Source organism: Neomonachus schauinslandi, chromosome 4 (genome assembly GCF_002201575.2).
Source record: "Neomonachus schauinslandi chromosome 4, ASM220157v2, whole genome shotgun sequence".
Lineage (NCBI taxonomy): Eukaryota > Metazoa > Chordata > Mammalia > Carnivora > Phocidae > Neomonachus > Neomonachus schauinslandi.
In genome coordinates this window covers 98,237,480-98,258,313 of record NC_058406.1, presented here as the reverse complement: position 1 = coordinate 98,258,313, position 20,834 = coordinate 98,237,480, and the positions used below count along the sequence as shown (strand labels likewise).

The window sequence follows — 20,834 nt, the reverse complement described above, 5'->3', positions numbered from 1 at the left end:
AGCTTTCATTTAAAGTGTGACCATCTGTTCCTTTAGGACTCCCCTCTTGAATCTGGTCATCATTAAATGGTGAGGCCCTGCAGGTGTACCCTCATGCTTTCCTGCTCCCAGAAATCACAGCCGTCAGGTCCCTTTCCCTAAATCGTGGAAGCAGGAGCGGAACTGCTATAAAAAGCCAAGCGCTCTGTTCCGGGGAAGGTGTTTGCTTAGACACATGCAAAGATTTCTGACACTCGGTTTGTTCCTTTGGTTTTCAGAAACAGCAGCTTTAGAGGAGTCCTTTTCCCTGTCCCTTCCCCTTCTGCAATGCAACACGGTCTCTAAGAGGTCCAGTTACATTCTGGCTTGGAATAATCCACAGGGCCTTCCGCAGTTAGAAGCAAAATAGCCATCTCCCCTTCTTTCCACTATTTCCTTTGGCAAAGTGAAAAGTCATCAGGAACCGGATCGGTCAGGAAAGCCCTGACCAAGAGCTGGTATGAACCTCAGACAAGATGCAGCCTGATGAGATGCGTGTGCACAGTCATTGTCTGAGACAGAGGGTCTGAAATTGACAGCATATGCGCCCCAAGGAGTAATTGCTGGAAGGGGCGGGGGGGGGGGGGGGGGTGGGGGGGGGGGGGGGGGGGGAGAAAAGCAACATGTCAGAACATTTTAGTAACACCTAATTCATCTCAAGGTTATAAATAAAGTGTAATCTTGCTTAAAAACAAAAGTCGAAAAATACTTTGACCAGATTACTTTTGTGACAGTGCTTCCGGCAGAGGTGAATTTTATTAGGGAGAGGACGTGAATACAGAGAAACGCATAACAACGTTTTATGGTATATTTTACATGATTTTATTTTTTTGCAGTAAATAAAGTGGTTATAGGGCTCCAAGGAAAAGGGCCCAGATGTTAGAGAGTTGTGTGAAATTTAGGGGAAACAAGCTGTAAAAAGCACAGTCATAAAACAGGCTGTCAGTGCCACACATCTGGACAATACAGCTGTATGTTCCTAGTGGCTGTCGTCACCCAAAGAAAACTCAATAACCTCATTTCACCCCAATTAGGCTGCATACCAACAGGATCAACATTAAATTGCAAGGGGGCGGGCAAGAAACTTTCCTATGGCGCCTCTGTGTCAAGCAGTTTTTATCTTTCATTTGAATTTGGTCACCAAGAAGTAAAAGATTGCTAACATGGCTATTTCCATTATTATAAAACCCTATTTAATTTATGCTGTCGTAATAAGTCAAAGTTTGACAGCTTAGAAGATTGGCTATGCCCAACAATAGACTTTCTGTAGCACGAAACTGACCTATCAGTCATCCTATAGGGAGCCCCGGCATATCTTTCCTCTACCCCTTTTTTGGAGTCTGAGTCTGGCACCATCGTGGGAAGCACTCTCTGCCTCATTGGAAAAATAAGTTCATTTTCAGACAACCCAATTTCTGTAAAGTAGAAGATAAATACCCTCCTCTATGGCAATGGGACATTTTTCTCTAATTCTTTTGGCCAGCAGTGCGGCACCTTTGCAGTAAGACAAATATTACAAAACTGAAATACCATTTCATCTTTTCATCACCAACAGACTGAGCCAAAGGTTACAAAATGCCACTTTTCCTATTAATTGTGTTTCTTCATAGGTGTTAATAGCAGCAAAGGCAATTATGGACAGCGGAGAGAAATTAACTCTACCACTGATAGGGAAACTCTTGAAATTTCAGCTTCTCCAGATTAAAATGAAGGACCAGCAGCGACGGGAAAATGAAAAGAAGGTACTGTATGATGGTGGGTCTTCTAAAGAGGGCAAACGGGGGGAGAAAACGGAGCCAGGTTTCTCCAGGTCACTTCCTCTCTTCGTAAGCCTTCCATTAAGTGTTACCTGACACAGTCAGCTGTCACCTCGACAACAGGGAAAAGCCATGCAAAGATCCATTGGAGGAATTCTGTTTTCTCAAAGGCAGACGTATTAAAAATAAATTCCCTCGTGCAGAAATAGGACAACAGTCAGAGCATATGCCTGAGGTGGTTTTCCTAGTAGTCTATTTCCATGCTAGTGGCAAAGAAGGGACTCAAGGAGAGACGGAGTCAGGAGAAGTAAATGTCATGTGAAAAAACCTGCAAAGTCAGGCTCTATTTAAAATATTTTATCTGATATTCAGTAGGACTTCCATTAAACTAGCAGGCTATATCTGTCCCTTCATCATAATCTGAATATTTCAGCAGCAATCCATCACTTCTACTCCCATATCGTACACCTGATTATTTCTTCACATGTAGGTTTTTCATTTGCCGATGGAAATCAATCTGTGTGTTTTCCAAAGGTTCATATTTTCATCTGAAAAAAAAATAGCCTAAAATACCTTTAGCAAAATGATGCCAGGTTCAAACCCGTTTGTTATTATCATTACTCAAAATAAGAGAGGTTTTTCTTATTTTCCCAGTCATGCTGAAATGTTTTTGGAAAGCCAAATGCTTTTGTACGTACATGTGTAATGTGTGTGTGGGCACATGTGTATATGAGATGGATTTCCACATAAGCTGTTTCTTTATGCCTCTTGGTGGAAGAGGTAAAATCAGTTCTTGGAAGAAGAAAGAGAAGAGGGAACATGTTCCAGTAATACCTTTTCGAGACCCCCAAATTGAGGTTTCCTATTTGAATTGGACTCTTGACAGGATAATTGTACGACAAAATAATAATGCCACCTTAGATTTGCAGTAGAGAGCTTTATGTTTTTCAGAAAGATTCCCCATATAGCATCTTACTAGGGAGGCATGTATTGTTCCTGGGGAAAATTCTACTCATACGAACACAAATGATGGTCTAGTTTTCCATCTATCGAAGCTCTCTTCATCATGTTCGGGAGATTTGTACCTTAAGAAATACTTGGGGACATTAAGACTCGGCAGAAGAAAAATCGGAAAAATTGAAACTAGTATAGAAACATCTTTTCTTGCGTTTTTAAATTCCCATGTCACATGGGAATCTGAATTATAAGAAGTAGACTGTGAGTCCTGTGAAAATCTCTGCACCTTCTGTTTGCTCTGTGCTTTCCCACAGCAGGGGGAAATATACCTAACATGCTACAGAGTATCAGTTTACTTGTTTGCCAGCTATTTTAAGTCAGCAATTGTTTGTAATAGGAATAAGTTTTAGAAATCAATTCCCGAATTTTAAGTAACAGTACATGGAATATCCTGGCAGCTCAGGAAAAGTCTTTAAAGCTAGCAACAATATAAAAATATTTCTGCAGTGATTTTGCTCAGCATTTCTTTGAAATGTGAACTATAGTAATACAGTTCTGAGATTCTGAAGATATGGAAATAATCTTAGTTTATTTTTTGAAAATTCAAAAATCTAAAGGAATTGGGGCTTGAATTTTAGATTTATATTTATGCATATATATATGTGTGTGTGTGTGTGTGTATGTGTGTGTATATATATATATGTAATAGATGCCTAAGAGAACTCTGAGCAATCAAGAGCCAACAATTACATAGTCTCATTTGATGTCTTCCTTAGATTGGGCTCCCAAAACACCAGCCCCAAATCTCTCAGTTGCAACCATATGAGTAAGTGCTAAGTAAATTGATGAAAACTGATTGGAACGGAGTACTCTCCAGAAAATACTCATGGTAAAGGCAAGATGAAGAGAGTTGTTGGAGGGATGATATAATCTCTGTTCATTTCAACACCACCACCCAACCAGTCAGTTAGAACAATTGAGGTTAATGCTTGTCAGGCAGTGAGTTTGGCATAAAATAAAATAAGTATAAAGTATGGGAAATTGACCCATGCTGTGGATTAGAAAATGTGAAAAAGAAAAGAGGACTTGACCCAGTTTCTTCCTTTTCCTGAACCCAGGATGGGATTCTGAGATTCCTACAAGGGCACTGACTGTCTCTTCAGCTTTTAACAGCAACCTGAAATGTATGTAGATGTTTTCTTTCAAATGCTAATTATGTTGTTGACAACTGTGCAACCCAAATCGTGTTTTGTAACTCCTTTGCTGAATTTTCAGAATTATATTTTTAAAAATGAATGCTTAAAAAATATCCATAGCAGGTAATTACCGAAAAGACTAGGGAGAAGATGTGGACAAAAATAGCTAATATAATTAGGTCCCTTTCCTTTACCCCCAGTGAAATAAATAGATCATTATATGTTTGATCCTGTTTTAATCAACCAAAATTTTTCTTAAAAATAGGTGGCGAAGGGGCGCCTGGGTGGCTCAGTCGTTAAGCGTCTGCCTTCGGCTCAGGTCATGATCTCAGGGTCCTGGGATCGAGCCCCACCTCGGGCTCCCTGCTCGGCGGGAAGCCTGCTTCTCCCTCTCCCACTCCCCCTGCTTGTGTTCCCTCTCTTGCTGTGTCTCTCTCTGTCAAATAAATAAATAACATCTTTAAAAAAAAAAAATAGGTGGCGAAAAAGAAAAATAAGTGGTGAATAATATAGCTCCAATTGCCAAATAGATTCCACTGATTTTAATAATCTGTAGCACTTTAGTGTGGGCTCTGCTTACCATTACATTTGCTTTGTCCATGAGGAAAGTTTGCTGGCTAATTCATATTATAAAAAATAATACAAGCAAAGATATTTTTTAGAGGAAGAGTTTTGAAGCCTTTAGCACATGAATTTCTGAAAGGCAAGTGCCTGCCTCTAATTGCAATTAAGTTGAAAATATTTGAAAACTCTGATCTATTTGGAAACACCTTATTGGTTCCTCCCAAATATACATGAAGAAAACATATTCTATTGCTATAAATATATTTTAGAATTTCAGAATTTCTGAATGACTCTTTCATTCCGTTAATCCCAAATTAGATTTTGTTATATCTTAAAATCTGAATGAGAGTGTTTTGTTTAGAAATGACTTTTCCTTCCTTGCGCATATCATTATCGCAACAATTTATTGTGCATTTTTAGTTCTATCATTGTCAATCTGTCGTTAATTATTAACTTAACAAACATTTATTGAAACAAGTATTTAGAGAAACAACATACTAGGCACATACATTTTCATAACATTCATTATAATTTTAAAATAAACTATTTGGTTTCTATTCTGAGTGTTTTAATGTAGTCATTATCTAAATATTATAGCGTAGTTCACATTTTCACTTCTGTTTCACCCCAACTTCCACAATATATATTAACTTAAACATTTATTTAAAGCCAAAGCACTTTATTGTGAATATATTTAAAATATATTGAGAATTAGGGGCGCCTGGGTGGCTCAGATGGTTAAGCGTCTGCCTTCAGCTCAGGTCATGATCCCAGGGTCCTGGGATCGAGCCCCACATAGGGCTCTTGGCTCAGCAAGGAGCCTGCTTCTCCCTCTGCCTCTGCCTCTCTCCCTGCTCATGCTTTCTCTCTCTCTCTCTATCTCTGTGTCTCAAATGAATAAATCAAATCTTTAAAAAAAATAAAATAAAATAAAATATATTGAGACTTCAACTAAAAGGAAACACTCATAGAGATGCAAAATGGCTATAATACAAAAATTAATCATTTAAATAATGAGCCAAACTAAATCTAGTCTTCCTATGCCTCTGCGTCCAGTTCAGAAAATTTGCATAGGTTTTAGGAAAAGATCCAAATATATTCTAACTGTGCTTTTAATTTGTGAATTCAAATAACCAGTCCATAGTTTCTTGAATATTTTTAGCATATCCTTCTTGTAAAAGCAGAACAGTGCTGTCTCTTTCGGGCTCATATACTTAGTACATGTTGCTTTATTTTCCAAAGTACTAGAATTGGAGAGAAGGAAGGTCGGCAGTCAAGAACTATGCAGAGATGGTATTGGTAAACTTTTCTTAAAGCAACCCCAAATTAAAAGTACGTAAATGTGGCAAGACATCATGCCGAAGCCACAAACAACCCAAAGCCTGCTCCGAAGGAGAGACGAAGAGAAATGAGGGTAACTTTCACAGACGTTTTAGAGCTTACTCCAGTTGAAACCCCAAAATACTGGAAACCAGCCAATGTAATGCCATTTTGTGTGTGTGTTTTGTTTTAAAAGAAAGGCCATAGGGACATACCAGGAAATTACAGGCTGGTTAGTTTTGATTCAGTTGTGGTTAAAATCTTCAAAAACTATTTTAAGAAATCAAACAGAGGAAGAGCAGAAACTCAGTTTAGAGGGACCCGTGTGGCTTCAGGAAAGGAATAACTTGCCTCACTAACTAGATGGAATTCTTTGAAGCTGAATTATCAAAATGAGGATACTACCAACAAACCGTTGGATCTAAAGAGCTAAACAATTCATCAGTTCAGGGTAGATAATCAATGACTCCCTGGCGAACTGGTCTGTAGAAGAGAAGTGTTTTCCTAATTGGGGTGCTTTTAATTAACGAAAACTTTTTTATGGACTTCAGGAAAAAATTAAAGAAACACCTATATTTAAAATAGAGTAGTATTTTTAAATACAAATAGCTAGTTACAACAGCTAAGGATAATATTAGGTACCGTTATTGACTCTTTGCCATCATACTAAGCTCTTTACACATGTTATATCATTTAATCTTTCAAATGACTTTATGAGGTACAGAGTATTATTCTTGACTTTCAGATGGGGAAACTGAAGGTGTGAAAAGTTAAGCAACTTCCCCAAGGTTAAATAGCTACTCATAGGTGTAGCTGGGAATCACATCCAAAACTGTCAGACACCAAAGATCATGTTCCTAACCACTGTACAGACGCCTTCAGAATGTGTCTCAATAATTATGCACAATGGCACACTTGACTCACACTCAGTAGAGTGCCTGCCCAGAGATGTTTCCCTGTAGGAGGCATGGCTTTGCTCAATGATCTATCATCAGTCATCTGCTCCCACTAATTACACTGCCTACAACATCCTGAGGGGAAGTGTGGGGACAAGTCAAGGAAAGGAACAGAGCTCTCCAAAGACAAAACCCGTAGAGCTAAGCAACCACTGGTTCCCAGGGGAATTCTGACTTCATTTCTGGTCCCATTCCCCCTGTCCAAAAATCACCTGGTCTTTGGGGCTATCTCTTAGAACTAGACTTCCTGAGATTATTCCAAACAGCCTCACCCTCCTCTCTGCCCTTCTGTATGTTGAGGTAGGACTACACTGGCTGATTCACTGTTAAAACCTCTGAGTCACATAGAATCCTGCAGGAGAGAGACAGCAGATAGACATCAGCCCCCCACCGCCACACCATCACCAACCACAGTCATGGCCATATTTTGATTCAGTGCATTAGGAATGGCACCCGAAGACGGCAGTATGGCACCCCAGGATGTTCCGCAGGGTTCTGAAGATTGCATCATTGGGTCAAGTGAGCCCACAACATGCCTAGACTCACCTTTTCTACACAACAGCAGCTGTCTGGAAGGGCAAGCTCCTAACTCAAGTGCATTATGTTTTCTGTTTGGCAGGGGAGCAGGGAGGAGAGCAGAGGGGAACGAATAAATAGAAAAGATAGAAAAGGAAAAACAACGTGTTCATAATGCCATGACGCCATTACAATTAATGTTAACATTCTGATCATGTTTCTTTCTGTGAATTTGTTTCTTTACATAATCATTGTAAATTAAAATATATCATAATTTTACTCATTACCTCAGCATCCACATCTACCATTATTTTTGGTTGTAGGATATTCTATGACTACCATAATTATCTTAACCATTCCTCTATTATTAAACGTTTCAGTTATTTCCATATTTTTTATAACAAGCAATGTTGTTATCAACATCTTTATAGTATAGAATTCTTCATATTTTGGATAATTTCTCTAGCATTGGTTTATAGAAATGGATTAATTGGGCCTCAGAATGTTCCCATAACCTGTGTTTCCAAAGTAGGTTCTAGAAGCATTTAGACCCAGTTCTTCATTAAAAAAAAAAAAAAGGCCTCCTTCCCTCTCCCCCTCCCCCCCATCAAACTGACTTGGAAACCACCATGTATTATGCACAACTCTTGGAGATTTGACAGCACATTAGCTTATTAAAGATGGAGGAGTTTCATGAAAATAAATCTATTTAATATTGCTTAATCTACTCTCAACCATACTTGATGCATAGATTTCTTTCAGCCCATCTATTTTCTTCTTATCATCTGTGACCATAAGAATAGATCGTTTGTGAGGCAGAGTAATCTCTTGAAAGAGATCTGAAGTAACATTCAGAAGACAGACCTAGTTTCTCATAAGCCACATAATAATATTGACTTAGTTACTTAACCGCCATGAACATGTTTTCTTATCTATATCCTTAATAATATTATTGTGGGAATCTTATGACAGAAGATATGTACAACGTACTACACAAATATGTAGATGCGCTGTTATCTATAAAAAATGACAAAGTAGAGCTATTTACTAGCAGTTCCACTGACTTTTACTATTAGCCTCCCTTTTATTGTGATAACATAACAAATATCTGTCAAAGTTTTTGAAGGTATTTGAAGGCATTTGAATGTTGGCATCAAGAGCCATTTAGAAAATAAAATACAATCTAAAATCTTTTGAAGTGTCAAATAACTAGGTTACCCTGTTAGAGAGAAGGAGAATTTTGTATTTTTCCCCTTAAAAAAAAGTGAGAATAACAAGACTGAGGATTCTAGGTAAGTGTCGCTTGATTCTCAACTAAGTATGTGACATGCTAATACTTCTTTTGGTTGTGGCTAAAATAAGAGCCCCACATCTGTTATGTAGCTTAACTGGGTAAGAAATCTCTGTGCCTAGCCACAGCCTTCTCACAGTAGGGGGCATCCAGATGCTTTTTGTAGCAGTGTGTTTGAAAGAAAATGTCCTCTGTAAGGAACTTGACTCTGCCTTCATATGCTGGGGAACATGTGTTCCCCAAACATGGTGGAAAGAGGGGCCTTTAGGATACACCCCTCCTAAATTTTTGTCTTGAATTGGCAAGATCCCCCTGAGTTAAGTTTTGTGCAGACAGCTGTAGAATGAGAACATGCTACCCAGCCAGAAGAAAAGTTGGTGTGAACAAATTTTAGTTTATGATTTAGGAAGGGGTCGAATTTGGTGAATGCTCAGCTAATCTGATTCACTCCCTGCCACCAACCCCCATCTCCAAATCTCAAGATACAAACTCACAGGGGGAGGGGCTTATGATATGAGAGAATAGAGGGGAGGGAAGAAGACAGGAGGTGATTTTGCTATGATTGGGGCTTGGTAGAAAAACGATGTGTCACTTTTTGACCAAAATAGGGGCCAGTCATCATTGTCAAGAACCTCAGGGACAAAGGGACTGTCCTGGTTCAGTTCAAGTATGGAGACTTGAAGGCATGAGGAATAGATGGAATATAGGAGAAGTGGGGGACCACAACTAGAGTTAGACACCGGAGAGCAAAAGGGACTGGGTGGGGCAACATGTTCAGAAATCCACCAAGGACTTCTCTGCCTGGATCTGGGGCCCAGAATAACCTAGGTACTTCCATTTGCTGCTGTTTCTCCACAGTATGATGTCTCTGCACCAGGAAAGTACATACAGAGTCGCTCTACCTAAGGAAATTCTTTACATAGATTACTATGTAATCTTCTTGAAATTCTACCCATTGAAGATAACATCATTGTTAAATGGAAAATGCAGAACACTAAATTGTGTAGCGAGAACAGTAACAATGATGTTAAAATGGTGCATAAACGTAATTTGAAAGAACGCACTAAATATCTTCTTCACTCATCTTCTCTGGTGGTTTTGTGTCAGCTTTATATGCTTTCAGATTTTTCAATAGTGATTATTATTTTTATAATTTAAAAAAAGCTACTTAAATGAATCAGGATTTATAGGTATTTTTAAGATACTTTCATGAAAGGAAGGAGGTAAATATTGATAATTTCAGTGTCAATGGAAATGTGTTTAAAAAGATGCTTTTCTCCAGGCAACCAAGCTTCACCTTGTTAAGGGAATGCAAAAGCAAAAAGAAATAGAGAAAAAGAAGAGGCCACTCAACAGAAAGAAGAGGTGAGGGAGGTAAAGCTATGGAGAAACAAAAGAGCATCCAGCAAATAGTGTTATTTAGCCCCTGGAAAGACAGAGTAAACAGAGGGCAGAAGGCCTCGGAAAGAAGGTGGGACGAAATCAAAGATTGAGACTAACAGAAGCAGAGAAATAAAATGAGTTTAGGCTTTGAGGTCAAACCTGCTTGTGTCTCTACCATGGTGGGGTATCTGAGGGCAAACTGTGTGTCATCATTTATACAATGTGAACAAAACTACCCATCTCGCAGGTTGCATTTGGAGAACAAACGAAAGATGATGATGTCTAGAAAGCACCTGTCGTACTACAGAGCTGAGTCTCTGTAATTTATTGCTAATTTTACATTTTGGTTGTGATCAGCCCTGCTCTCTCTGGGGTCCCAAGAAACCTTACAGAATCAAGGACTCAGGGAGTTCCTTACCTTATAGAACCCCAACCTTGCCAAAGAGGCTCCAAAAGGATGGGAGCTATGTGGCCGCACAGGTGTTCATACCCCACCTAGGAGAGCCAGCAGGGCTAAAGAGCCCTTGAATGACTGGTCGTATCAGGAAAAGGATAAAGAAACTAGTTTTAAAGGTCCTCTGTACTCGGCAGTATTTTTTGGAAAGAAAGAATAAGCGAATGGATGTATGACCATATCCATGTTTATTCTTCTGGTGAACTTGAGAATAATTTAACCTGAAACAGTTTCTCCTTTTCAGTTCTAAAGATCACCCTGAGATTTTATATAAAATCACAGCTGTGGAAGTTTCTGGAAGCTTTTGATGGCAGAGTTAGGACTTCTCTGTGGCAAGGCTAGCTGTCCACCAAGGAGCTACATGGGAGTGTTCCACTTCAGTGGATTTACCATGATCCAAGTGTGGCTGTTTGAGCACCTGCATGAGTCTTGCCAATGCGTCCAAGCTAATTGGACTTAGGGGCACTGATTTGTGCTCTGGTTTCATTTTAAATTAACAATCTCAAAATTTCCAACAAGCTCTCAACACTGGCAGAGAGTTCTACCATATTTCGTCACTAAGCTTGCCCTCCCACTTTCTGACATGACTCACGTTACCGTCTCTGTTCAAAACCTATTACCTCGTACTTGCCTGTACTCAGCCAATAACTGTGCCTCAATCCTTCACTTGACAAAATTGAAACATTCCCTTAACACCATCAAGACCTCTCTCTTTCTTGAACCCAGCCACCCTCCCTTCTTGCTCCTCTTATTAAACTGAGAAATGGCCTTTCCTCCTAGCAAAGGAAATGGACACATTCTCTTGATCTGGTCCCATCTTACCTCCTCAAGGATCTTATCTCTCCCCTCCCCACCCCCCCACCCCCCGCCATCTTCAGTGTCTTCCTCTCTGCTGGGCCATTCCATCAGATGGTGAACACATCTGCTGACTGGACCTCATACGCCCCTGCCATGCACTCATCCACTGACATCTTGCTCACCTAGGGCATCTCCTCTCTTCCAGTCAATCAATCACTATCTATATGTGACATACATCCGAATTTATAACTCCAGCCAATCTCTCTTCTCAGAAGACAACATGTGTACTTGACTTCCTCCTGACATTTGGTGGCATTTCAAAGTTAACATGGTCCTCTGAAGAGTCCGTCGGCTCACCTTAAGTAAAAGCCATCTCTCACCCCAACTTCTCTATCTCTGTAATCTGAGTCACTATTAGGTCTTTTCTGGACCATTACTAGAGAGCTTCCTTCCTAGTCTTCTTGTTTCTTATCTTGCAAAATCACAGTTACTTCTCCACTTAAAACTCTTAATGGTCTTCCCATTGCATTTTTAATAACATATAAACTTGTTAGCCCCACCTCCAAAGACCTGGCCCATACCCTGCCTCCCCAACCTCAGCTTGGGCCACTCTCTCCCTTGCCCACTATTCTCCTGCTATCCTCACCTCTTTGTCAGTCCCTTGAACATACCTATCTCCTTTATGACTCAGGGCCTTCATGCACACACTTTGTCTTTTCCTTGCCTCTCCCACGGATGACTCCTCATCTTTCAGGTCTTCATTCAAATGTCACCTCCTCAGAGAGGCCCTCCATCACCAACCAACCTATTAGAGAGGTTTCCTCAATTGTGTGCCTATCATTGGGTTTTACCCTTCATAAAAGTCATGAAACTTCGTAGTTATATTTTTGCCAGTTTGCATATGTGCTTTTTTTGCCTCTTTCCTCCCCAGTAGGCTAGGAGCTCAAGGGGACAAGCCCAGCGGTAGCTTATGCACCAGTTTATATCTGGTGCAGAAAGAAATGCTGGGGCTTTTCAGACCTCTGCGCCTTACCTTGTGCACTCCTTTCTGCCTCCACCCAAAGCTAGTAGGGACATCGGCAGCCTCCTCTGATGCTTTCTGCTGCTAATAAGGAGACAGAGTTTCCCCACCACTAGATCCCCAGGCGCTAGGCCCGCGTGGAGAATCCATTTGTACCTCTGACCCTTCTAGGTGCCAAAGCTAAACTGTTCTCTGGAGCGCTCAACATCCAGAAGATACATGGACTAAAGAAATGCTTCTCTCCCCTTCTGTGGTACATTCTGTTAGATGGGTGCCAAAGCCACATATCTTCTACTCTCCTTGTCTCTAATGTATTACAATGGAATTTTTCAAATTTGATTTCTTGATCTCAGGAAAATAGAGAACCCAGATGTTGCTACAATAATTTCTTTTTTATTTTGTTGTTCCAATTGTGTGGAGTATGGAAAAAGCAAATAATATAAGCATATTCTGGATCTTCTGTATGACCACCTTATGATCCAATACTGACACATAGTTTTAATGAACACAACCTATTTGTATTTATAAACAAATGCATTGAAAGTGTATTACATTATGAAATAATGAGCAAAGGTTTCAGCAATTGTGTGAAAAGAAAAAAATGGTGGGAAAATTGGGTCTTTACATGGTATATGGCAGTCTAAATATGCTCCAGAACAATGTGTAAAGAGTTTGCTCTGTTTTGCGTTGATCCCATCTTTGAATGTATCAAATAGCAACCATTGATTATGTCTATACATTTTTAATTAGCATTATAATAAAAATAATTTGTTGGTGTTAGGTTCCCCAAAGAATCTTTTAACCTTTAAAACTTGTTAATACACTACTTAAACTTTGAAAAACTTTATCAAGGAGATTTTAGAGAAAACTATTCTTTCTGGGTTTTTTTAACTTTTTTTTATTAGTTCCAGAAGTAGAATTTAGTGATTCATCAGTGGCATATAACACCCAGTGCTAATTACATCAAGTGCCCTCTTTTTTTTTTTTTTTAAATTTTATTTATTTGAGAGAGAGAGAATGAGAGAGAGCAAGCACATGAGAGGGGGGAGGGTCAGAGGGAGAAGCAGACTCCCTGCCGAGCAGGGAGCCCGATGCGGGACTCGATCCAGGGACTCCAGGATCATGACCTGAGCCGAAGGCAGTCGCTTAACCAACTGAGCCACCCAGGCACCCCTCAAGTGCCCTCTTTAATGCCCATCAACCAATTGCCCCCTCCCCCCCAGCCACCTTCCTTCTAGCAACCCTCAATTTGTTTCCTAGAGTTAGTATCTCTTATGGTTTGCCTCTCTCTCCATTTTCATCTTACTTTATTTTTCCTTCCCTTCCCCTATGTTCATCTGATTTGTTTCTTAAATTCCATATATGAGTGAAATCATATGGTATTTGTCTTTTCTGACTGACTTATTTCACTTAGCATAATATCCTCTAGTTCCATCCACATCATTGCAAATGGCAAGATTGCATTCTTTTTGATGGCTGAGTAATATTCCATTATACTTATTTATATATATATATATATATATATATATATATATATATACACACACATATATATATAGGTCTCTCTCTCTCTCTCTATATATATATATATATATATTCCATAGATATATATTCCATAGATATATAAATGTGTGTATATATATATATGTGTGTATATATATACACACATATATATAAATGTGTGTGTATATATATATAAAGAAGAGGTGATATATATATATAAATGTGTGTATATATATATAGATAAAGAAGAAGTGATATATATATGTATGTATATATCTGTTGGTGGACATCTGGGCTTTTTCTGTCTTTCCATAGTTTGGCTATTGTGGAGATTGCTGCTATAAACATTGGGTGCATGTGCCCCTTCGAATCACTATGTTTATATCCTTTGGATAAATACCTCGTCGTGTAATTGCTGGGTTGTAGGGTAGCTTTATTTTTAACTTTTTGAAGAACCTCCATACTGTTTTCCAGAGGGGCTGCACCATGTGTTTTTTTTTAAACTGCACCATGTGTTTTTTTTTTTTTTTTTTTTTTTTTAAAGATTTTATTTATTTATTTGACAGAGAAAGACACAACGAGAGAGGGAACACAAACGGGGAGTGGGAGAGGGAGAAGCAGACTCCCTGCCGAGCAGGGAGCCCGATGCGGGACTCGATCCCGGGACTCCAGGATCATGACCCGAGCTGAAGGCAGTCGCTCAACCAACTGAGCCACCCAGGCGCCCACCATGTGTTTTTTTTAAACTTTTGTTTTTAATGAACAAGCCAACCTCTCTCTAAGACTCAGACCGAGACTCCCCAGGGTTAGGCTGCAAGATAAACCTAAGTTCCTGCCATCACAAGGTACTCAGAATCCCCCACTAGCCCTACCCCCCAAAACTGAGGTAGTTTATAGGCCCATGCTTGACTCTCTTAGAGGATGAATTCTCTTCTAGAAAGCCACTTGTGTAAAAGGTCTCCTAGTACTCACTCCTCAGTCCTCATGCATAGATCTGGCTTATCACAACGTGGGCCCAACCTGGGATTCTCCACTATCCTGGCATGAAGAAGGACTACCCGAAAAATAAATGAGTAAACAAGCAATTGAACAAAATAAAGAATTAATTTGCCCAACAGTAGAAAAACTGTTGTTTGCTCACCATATGATTTGGAGAAAAGTATTCTCTCTTTCCAGGTAATAGAAGATAGATTCAAGGTAGAAAAGGATAAAGGGAAAGCAAAATCTCCCAAGGAGAAGAAGACCTCAAGTACCAAGGTTGCCAAAGGAAAGGGAAAGGATCAGCCTGAGGCAAACACAACAGTGAAAAAAACCACGCTGTTAAAACGGAGGGGAGAAGACGATGACACCAAACGTTACATCGGTCAGTGAGATGCTCCTCCTATGGGTTACCTTTCACTTCCTGCCTTCCAATCTACAAAGTAACTTGAGAAATCATTCCAATAATGACGCTTAATCTTTCCCAGGCTTTTCGCTTTTTATAAAACCAGAAATCACATACCACCCATGATACCCTAATAGGAAAATATTACTTTTTGCAATTCATTTATGTTTTCAGCAAATATTTATTTAGCTTGTGTCTTGCTGTGGGCCCGTTTCCATAATACAAATGAAGGATGAACTAACGAGCTGATTGTGCCACCAAGTAGCTTACTACCTTATTCGGAACATTTTAAAAAGTCAGACATAATTATGAGGCAAACTAGAAAGTGATGATTGTAATGCATGAAATACGATGGTGATAAAATCAGACCAGTTAATTTGGGACTCACACAGAGCACACAGCTTCCTGACCTGACCTCAAATTCTCCCACTATTAGCTTCTCTTAGAGCAACTAGAATTTCCTTTCATTTTTGATTATTGATGTAAAACTGGTTTATCCTGTGCAGCCTGTGAGTAATTCATTGCCATCTGCCCTTGGACACAAATGGAGCTTCCTCTTATTATTTGCATCCCATTTAAATGAGATGGCAGGCCTTTCACACCCCTTGTCACTTGGACTCCCCAGACATAGCTGCACTCTAAATCCCCGAGACTCAGAAGCCATGATATTTTGGTTTCCATAGGCAATATCAAGACAGATTTGTTTAGGGATAGAAGAAAAATTATTACTTAAAAATTAAAAGTTTGTGCATATTGCATTATTTGTAAATTTATCTTAATGGGCTATTGTGGGGTTTAATGTTTTCATGTACTATCTAGCATGACTATGAAAGTATAACAATTATTTTTATCTCTCTGAATCTCACAGTCTAGGAGAAACTCAGTGTTTTAACATTAATAAAACAGTGTAGTCAGGGCTAAGTAGAGGGAAAAAATGTTAGGAAAGTGCACAATATATATTTTAAAAATTTAATGCAAGAAATATATTATTGCTCTGTAACCCACACTCAGCATTCACACCTATTGACGTAAATACACAGACTACTTTGGTAGGGGGCACGTCCATATTCGATATTTCCCTCTCCTGTAAACACCTCTACTTATAAAATACCACAAAAAGCTGCAGCTACTCGTAATTCAGGAGTAAAGCCAGATGTTGCTCAAAAGAGATTGAACCAAAAAAAAAAAAAAAAAATCACAGCCTAAGCCTTTTTCTGTTTACAAAAACCCAAGCACACATTTTCCATGAGCACAAGCCCCATGTATGTTTGTCTTTCTATTATGACTCTATCTCATTTACAAAAGTGATTTAATATTTTGTAAAATGGCCACAGCCTTCTTACTGGAAGGGTAATAATGAAAACCAGTCAAAGGCCTGCATTCCAGCCAACTGGACTGTTTTTGGCGAGCCAGAGGTATTATAAACGCATGCATAATGTATGTAGCCATCGAACTGGCTGGGTGCAACCTGTTCTCTTTTAAAATGACGGCCGCTCTTCCTTATTTTGAACAGACGATGAGCCAGATGATGGTGCCCAGCATTACATTTTAGTTGTGGGCTTCAACAATCCTCAGCTATTAGCGATTATGACTGAGCTTGGCATTCCCATAAGCAGCGTGATTAAAATATCTTCAGAGAATTATAAACCTCTGCAGACACACCTGGCAGCAGTTAGCCTGCAGCAGGAAGTTCTTCTTCAGCCAGAAGGTATGCAGTCTGCTACACAACTGACCAAATCTCTCAATATTATCCACAATCTGTAAAGTACAAATAGAATTTTCTGTCCAAAAAAGAGTCATACAATACATTCGTTATTAAATCCTTTTAAGACTTTGATTTGCTCTTTATTCTGCTTGCACTAGCCAGGTGCTGTAAATTTTGCAAATTAAAATCATACTCTGTTTATATCCCTGTGCAGCCCCAGAAAACATGGACTATGGGTCAGAAGACTTGGTTATCTAACTACATTTCTCAGGAACATTTAACCGATAACTTTTACTGAATGTGTGGGCTGGATAGATCAACTGTAGATAATGTGTTCTTCCAGAAGCCACAGTCACCACGTGTCCCAAGGGAGGTCATAGCCTTGGATTCTTGCTCTGCTTTGCTTCTGGCTTATTGTGATAAATCAGAGAGGGCACTCTGTCTTCCCAGCTTTAGACTAGGAAGCTGTGGGGTGAGGTCCCATCCACATGAGCATTCAGCCATTTGGGGCCACAGGGTCTTCATCTAAGGGAGTTGTGCTAGAATACCACTGTGGGAAGGGAACTGAAAGTTACTACATACTTTAGGTGATAGAAATGGATTCGGTGTAAGCCTGTGTGACCTGGAAGTCCAAGATTTTCTGCCATACACTGTTGCTTTTATTGTTATTTATTAATAATATCATTTGCACAGTGTTTTGTAATCTACACAACCACATCCCAATTTCTATAACACTGCATTTTAAAAATCTGCTGTTCCAGGGTGCTCCTGGGTGGCTTAGTCAGTTAAGCATCTGCCTTCGGCTCAGGTCATGATCCCAGGGTCCTGGGATAGAGCCCCGCATCGGGCTCCCTGCTCAGTGGGGAGTCTGCTTCTCCCTCTGCCCCTCCCCCTGCTCATGCTCTCTCTCTTTCCCTCACTCTCAAATAAATAAATAAAATCTTAAAAAAAAAATTTGCTCTTCCAAGTTAGAAATTACTACCACTGATGATAGTAAAAGCTACCATTTATTGGGCAGTTGCCTTGGGGCTAGACTTAGTTCTAAGGGCTTTGAATGCATTGATTTATGTTCTTTCCACTACCATCCTTGGAAATGTGTGTTATTACAGACAGTCCCCAACTCACAATGACTTAATTTTTCAACTTTATGATGGTGTGAAAGAGATACACGTTCAGTAGAAACCATACTTTGAAGTTTGAATTTTGATTTTTTCCCCAGACTAACAACATGCCATATGATCCTCTCCTGTGATTCTGGATGGTGGCAGCTCCCAGTCACACACGTGATCACGAGGGAAAACTACCAATACACTGACAACATTCTGTACCCACACAGCCATTCTGTTTCTCACTTTTAGTACAGTGTTCAACAAATTACATGAGATATGCAACCCTGTATTATAGAATAGGCTTTGTGTTAGATGATTTTGTCCAACTGTAGGCTAAGGTAAATGTTCTGAGCATGCTTAAGGTAGGCTAGGCTAAGCTATGATGCTCAGTAGGTTAGGTGTATTATATCACTTTCAAATGTTCAATTTACAATGCATTTATTGGGCTATAACTCCATCCCCACTGTAAGTTGAGGAAGATCTGTTTTTCCATTTTACCAAAAGGACACTCAGCCTAGAGGCAGCTATTAAGTAAAGGAGTTGAGATTCAGACTCAGCTGCTCCTGACTGTCTCAAAAGATAGTTGTAACATTAAATAACTTATTGAAGCCAGTGAGAAAATGTTCCATAAGTGCATAGCCTCTCTGTAAAAAATATTTAATATATAGAAATAAAATCACGGAAAAATAGACTTTATGATAGAATCCTGAGGTCTTAGTAGTAGAACCTACTTAGTTATAGGTCTAATAAACATTAATATTTTAGGCAAAATTTCATGTGTAACTTTATGGGAATCTGTCATGATTTTAGTCAGAGCACAGATGTCCAGAGAAGCCTGTAGTTATTTGAATGTGACCAAGGGTTAACTGAGGCATCAGTCATTGATCCGGTCTATTTTTAGCCATGTGGGATGGAGAATTGGATCAACAGCAGTTCTAATCAATTATGAAACAAACACACTGAGATGGTCAAAAAGTGATTTGGCAGCAAAACTGCTCCCACATAGATGCAATCTAAGGATGATGGAAATATCGAACATATTTAGCTCTGCAAATGTGTGACCTTATCATAATGTTTCTGGGCTTCAAGTGTAAAATGAAGGGGTGGGACAGGCTCATGTTTAATATCAATTTCAGAAGTAAAATCCTCTGGTTTCATAATTGTATTGCCCAAGTTTGAAACCTTCTCAAAATTATATTTCTTTATTTGCCTCTCCTGCTACTGCACAGACATCTTGCAATGCATATAACTCACCATGTCCACTTAAAGTGGGAAGAAATTCAACATTCTCATTTTGTTGTATTAACATGTTGCTATCATTAGACACAGAGGTGGAGAAAGCGAAGAAAGAGAATGCCATAAGAGAACTTGAAATTTTCTGGAAGTACCTGGAACCAATTCTGAATAATGAGAAACCTGAAACAAATCTCTTTGATGTTGCTCGACTTGAATACATGGTCAAGGCAAATAACTTCCCTTCTGACTGGGCGGACGGCAAAATGATGGTTAGTACATGGATTTGTGAGTAGTTTGGACATGTGGTAGTGTGGTTTCATTTATCATATTCATTCATTCCACAGACATTTATTGAGCACTGACTATATACATAGCTTTGTGCTCGACTCCTTTTCTTCAAGACAGTGAAAGCCCAGTGATGGTTACAGCCTGGTTCTTTAGCTTTTAGTGTATGAGTTAATGGCAAAGAATAAGATGGAGATGGAAATGAAGGATGGTAATTCTTTTATTTGGTGGCAGGTGGCTTTGAGTCATACATCAACCACGTTCTTGGCAGTAGTCTTAATATACAACATATAATAGTAAATTTTACAGTTTTTCAAATTACATTGTTTTTCTTTTTTTTAATATATCAGTTCAAAATATTGGTTTTCTGGGTCCTTAATTTTATTGCCAAAATTGTATTTTTAATATATTTGGTGGGCAAGGTCTATCTAATAGGATGACTTGGCCCCACCCCAACAATTAACAGGTGTTTTCTGAGAGCATTTACTGGTCCCTGCTACTGAGGATCTTACAGAAAGGCATGACCAAAACCATGAAACAGAGAAGCGGTGTTCAAGGTGCCATACACCTATGTGCTCAGTTATGTGAAACACACACTAAATTTCCTACTAATTCAGAAAAAGAAGAAACGGGATGCATCACAACGTAATAGCAAATGTTTGATACACTAGGGTGTTTTTAAAAAGAAGGCTGAGTGACTACTTCTCACGTATGCTGTGGAAGATATCCAGGCATCGCTGTTACACAAAACTTCTCAGGTCTCTTTCTGGTTGATCCCCCGTTCCAACAAACAGAGGCCCCGGGGTTGGAGCGTGAACATTTCTCACGACCAGAGTCTCTGATTGCATAACCTTGAGGTGGATGTGCACATGGTGAAGTAAGGAAAACTCTGAGGAGAGGGAGACCCAGATTTGAACCTTGAAGGATGGACAGGATTTGAATAAGTAACAATATACAGATCAGTTTGAGTTATTAAGACTGTCAACATAAAGCATTAGATGTCACTATGTAGAAACAGAACACTGAATCCTGATACCTTGCCAAAAGTAAGAATAAATATTAGCCTTGTCCTATACATGGAAAAGAAGCTAAGCATAAAGAAGCTGTGGCTGAAGGCAGAGCTTGGTTTAAGCAAAACTGGTTACTCCAAGCTCCCTTGGCTTGGCCTCTGTCCCCCCCTTCATCTAGATATCTTCATCTTTCCTGTTTTGTCTTTCACTTCTGCCTCCTAAACCTGAGTTCAGAAAAGAAGGCACTACCTTCTGTCCTTTACTGTTTCATGTCATACCATCTCAAGAACTTGCATACATTTTTGGTTCAAGAGGGCATAGGAGATCACAGCCATATAATTCCTGAACCATAATTCAGAGGAAACAATAAA

At 39.4% G+C, this 20,834-nt stretch overlaps 1 protein-coding gene across 1 annotated transcript in view; it reads left to right on the top strand.

Moving 5' to 3' along the window:
- SPAG17 (sperm associated antigen 17) overlaps window positions 1–20,834 on the top strand; it is a 214,437-nt gene that overhangs the window by 64,255 nt on the left and 129,348 nt on the right. The window contains exons 4-7 of the mRNA XM_021690132.1: window positions 1,629–1,760; window positions 14,911–15,097; window positions 16,632–16,826; window positions 19,256–19,437. Of these exons, the coding sequence (XP_021545807.1) occupies window positions 1,629–1,760; window positions 14,911–15,097; window positions 16,632–16,826; window positions 19,256–19,437 (696 nt within the window). The remainder of the gene's footprint in view (window positions 1–1,628; window positions 1,761–14,910; window positions 15,098–16,631; window positions 16,827–19,255; window positions 19,438–20,834) is intronic.